Source organism: Rhea americana, unplaced genomic scaffold, assembly GCF_003343005.1.
Source record: "Rhea americana isolate MKP2758 unplaced genomic scaffold, rheAme1 scaffold_609, whole genome shotgun sequence".
Classification (NCBI taxonomy): domain Eukaryota; kingdom Metazoa; phylum Chordata; class Aves; order Rheiformes; family Rheidae; genus Rhea; species Rhea americana.
In genome coordinates, this window is record NW_028186767.1 from 1 (window position 1) to 2,079 (window position 2,079).

The 2,079-nt window shown below is 63.3% G+C and overlaps 1 protein-coding gene across 1 annotated transcript in view; it reads left to right on the forward strand.

Annotated features, from left to right (window-relative positions):
• Positions 1-638: 638 nt before the first annotated feature.
• Positions 639-2,079, forward strand: part of CRLF1 (cytokine receptor like factor 1) — a gene marked incomplete at its 5' end in the record, with an annotated part of 3,536 nt that continues 2,095 nt past the window's right edge. The window contains 3 exons of the mRNA XM_085320002.1: positions 639-960; positions 1,777-1,906; positions 2,033-2,067. Coding sequence (XP_085176128.1) covers positions 639-960; positions 1,777-1,906; positions 2,033-2,067 — 487 coding nt within the window. The remainder of the gene's footprint in view (positions 961-1,776; positions 1,907-2,032; positions 2,068-2,079) is intronic.

Here is a 2,079-nt window from a genome sequence, read left to right on the forward strand (position 1 = left end):
GCTGCGACCTGTCGCCCCCAATTACCTCCCGTTGCTTAATTTTCTTTTTCCTTTTTTTTTTTCCCCTCCTTCCTTCCTCCCTTCCCCCTGCGATCGGGTTTCCAGCGCCGCAGCCGAGCCCGTAACCTTGCGCTTTGCAAAAATAAACGCGTTTGCTTTGAAGCCGCTCGACGGAGGGATTGCAGCGCCAGGCGCCCTCTCGTTTATTTATTTTTTTCTGTCGTCCCCCCCCCCCAAAAAAAAAAAAGCTCTCCCCGAGGAAAAAAATAAACGGCGGCGGAGCGGAACCACGGGCGGGTGCCGGGGCCGGCGGGGGAGGCGCTGCCGCGGCCCCGAGCCCGGTGGCACGGGTGTCGGAGCCGCCTCGGCCGGGGGGCCCGAGCGGGCCGCGGGGGCGGGGGTAAAGCAAAAAGGGGGAAAGGGGGGGGAAAAAAGAGGGAAAAAAAGGCAGTTTCCATCGTTGCTTTTGAAATCCTTTTGTCCCCCAAATTTAGAAAGCCACCGGCCAGCCCGGCCCCGCAAAGCCGCGTCGCGTCCCCCCGGGGCTGCCAGGTCAGGCGGTGCTTGCCCGGGCAGCCGGGGACCGCGCCGGGGCAGGGGCTGCACCCTGGTTTTTCATCTGATTTTTTTCTCCCCCCCTCTTTCTTTCCCCCCCCTCCCCTTTTATTTTTCTCGCGGCAGATCCTGCAGTCATTTCCCCCCAGGACCCCACGCTGCTCATCGGCTCCTCGCTCACCGCCACGTGCACCGTGAGCGCCGACTCGCGCCTCCGAGCCGAGGACCTGTACTGGACGCTCAACGGCCGGCGCCTGCCCGCCGCCTCCTACGCGGCGCTGGGCGCCACGACGCTCAGCGTGGCCCTCGCCCGCCTCAACGGCTCCAGGCAGCAGTCCGGCGACAACCTCGTCTGCCACAGCCGCGACGGCGGCATCCTGGCCGGCTCCTGCCTCTACGTCGGACGTACGTGCGCCGCGGCGGGTGCATGTCCCCGGGCTTGCTGCTGCTTTTGCAATCTCTTGCATTTTTGCAATTTTTTTTGCAATTTTCTTTGTCATTTTTTGCTTTTTCCATTTTTCTTTTTTTTTGCAAATTTTTGCATTTTTGCTTTTTATGCATTCTTTCTGCATTTTTGCATTCTTTTGCATTTTGGACTTGCAGGCGCCGAGGCTGGGGGCAGCCCTGCGACACGCCAGGCTCCAGGCTGGACGTTTTTTTGGGGCTTTTTATTTTTTGCCCCGGGGAGCAGCGGCTCAGAGCAGAACCGCTGGAGCAATTCRGAGTGAGCGGAGGCGAGCGCCCGCGTTGGAGCGGGGCCAGGCACGAGGATCAACACCCCGGCTCTTGCCGAAATGTGCCTTGGGCTGAGGCCGGGGCGCCCGGCGCGGCTCCCCCCAGCCCGGCGCCTCGGCGCGGCGCGGCTCGCTCGCGGGCTGCTCGCGCTTCCAGGGCCCCGGCGGGGCAGCGCTCCCGGCAAGGCGGCTGGCGCTCGCCGCCCCGAGCCTGCGCTGGCAACCTGGGCTGAAATCACACTTGTCTGAATCAATAATCGTAAGATTTTATCTCGGGCTATTTTAAGGACGGTTCTATGTCCTAAGAATACGGAGGCTTAACTGGGAACAGAGACTTTTGCTGTTGTTGTTGCCATTCCCGGAGCCCAGCATGGGCGAAACGGGCCGGAGCTGGAAATCTCGGCGGCGCCGCTCCGGGGCGAGCTCCGCCGCTCGCTGGCGTCTCCGCGGGGCCGTTGCAGCCCGGGCCGTCGCTCTCCTCTTCCAGTGCCCCCCGAGAAGCCGGTGAACATCACCTGCTGGTCCAAGAACATGAAGGACCTCACCTGCAAGTGGGCGCCGGGCACGGAGGGGGAGACCTTCCTGCACACCAACTACACCCTCAAGTACAAGCTCAGGTAGCGCCGCGGCGGGCGGACGAGCCGGGCGGGGGGCACGGCGCCGCGGGAGCCGCGGGTGCTGCCCGGGGCCGGTGATCAAACACCTTTGCGAGCGCGTCGCTGGCGGCATCAAACGAATCGCAGCCCCCGCTCGGAGCCGTCGCTCCCTTCGTGGAAACGTGCGGTGTAAA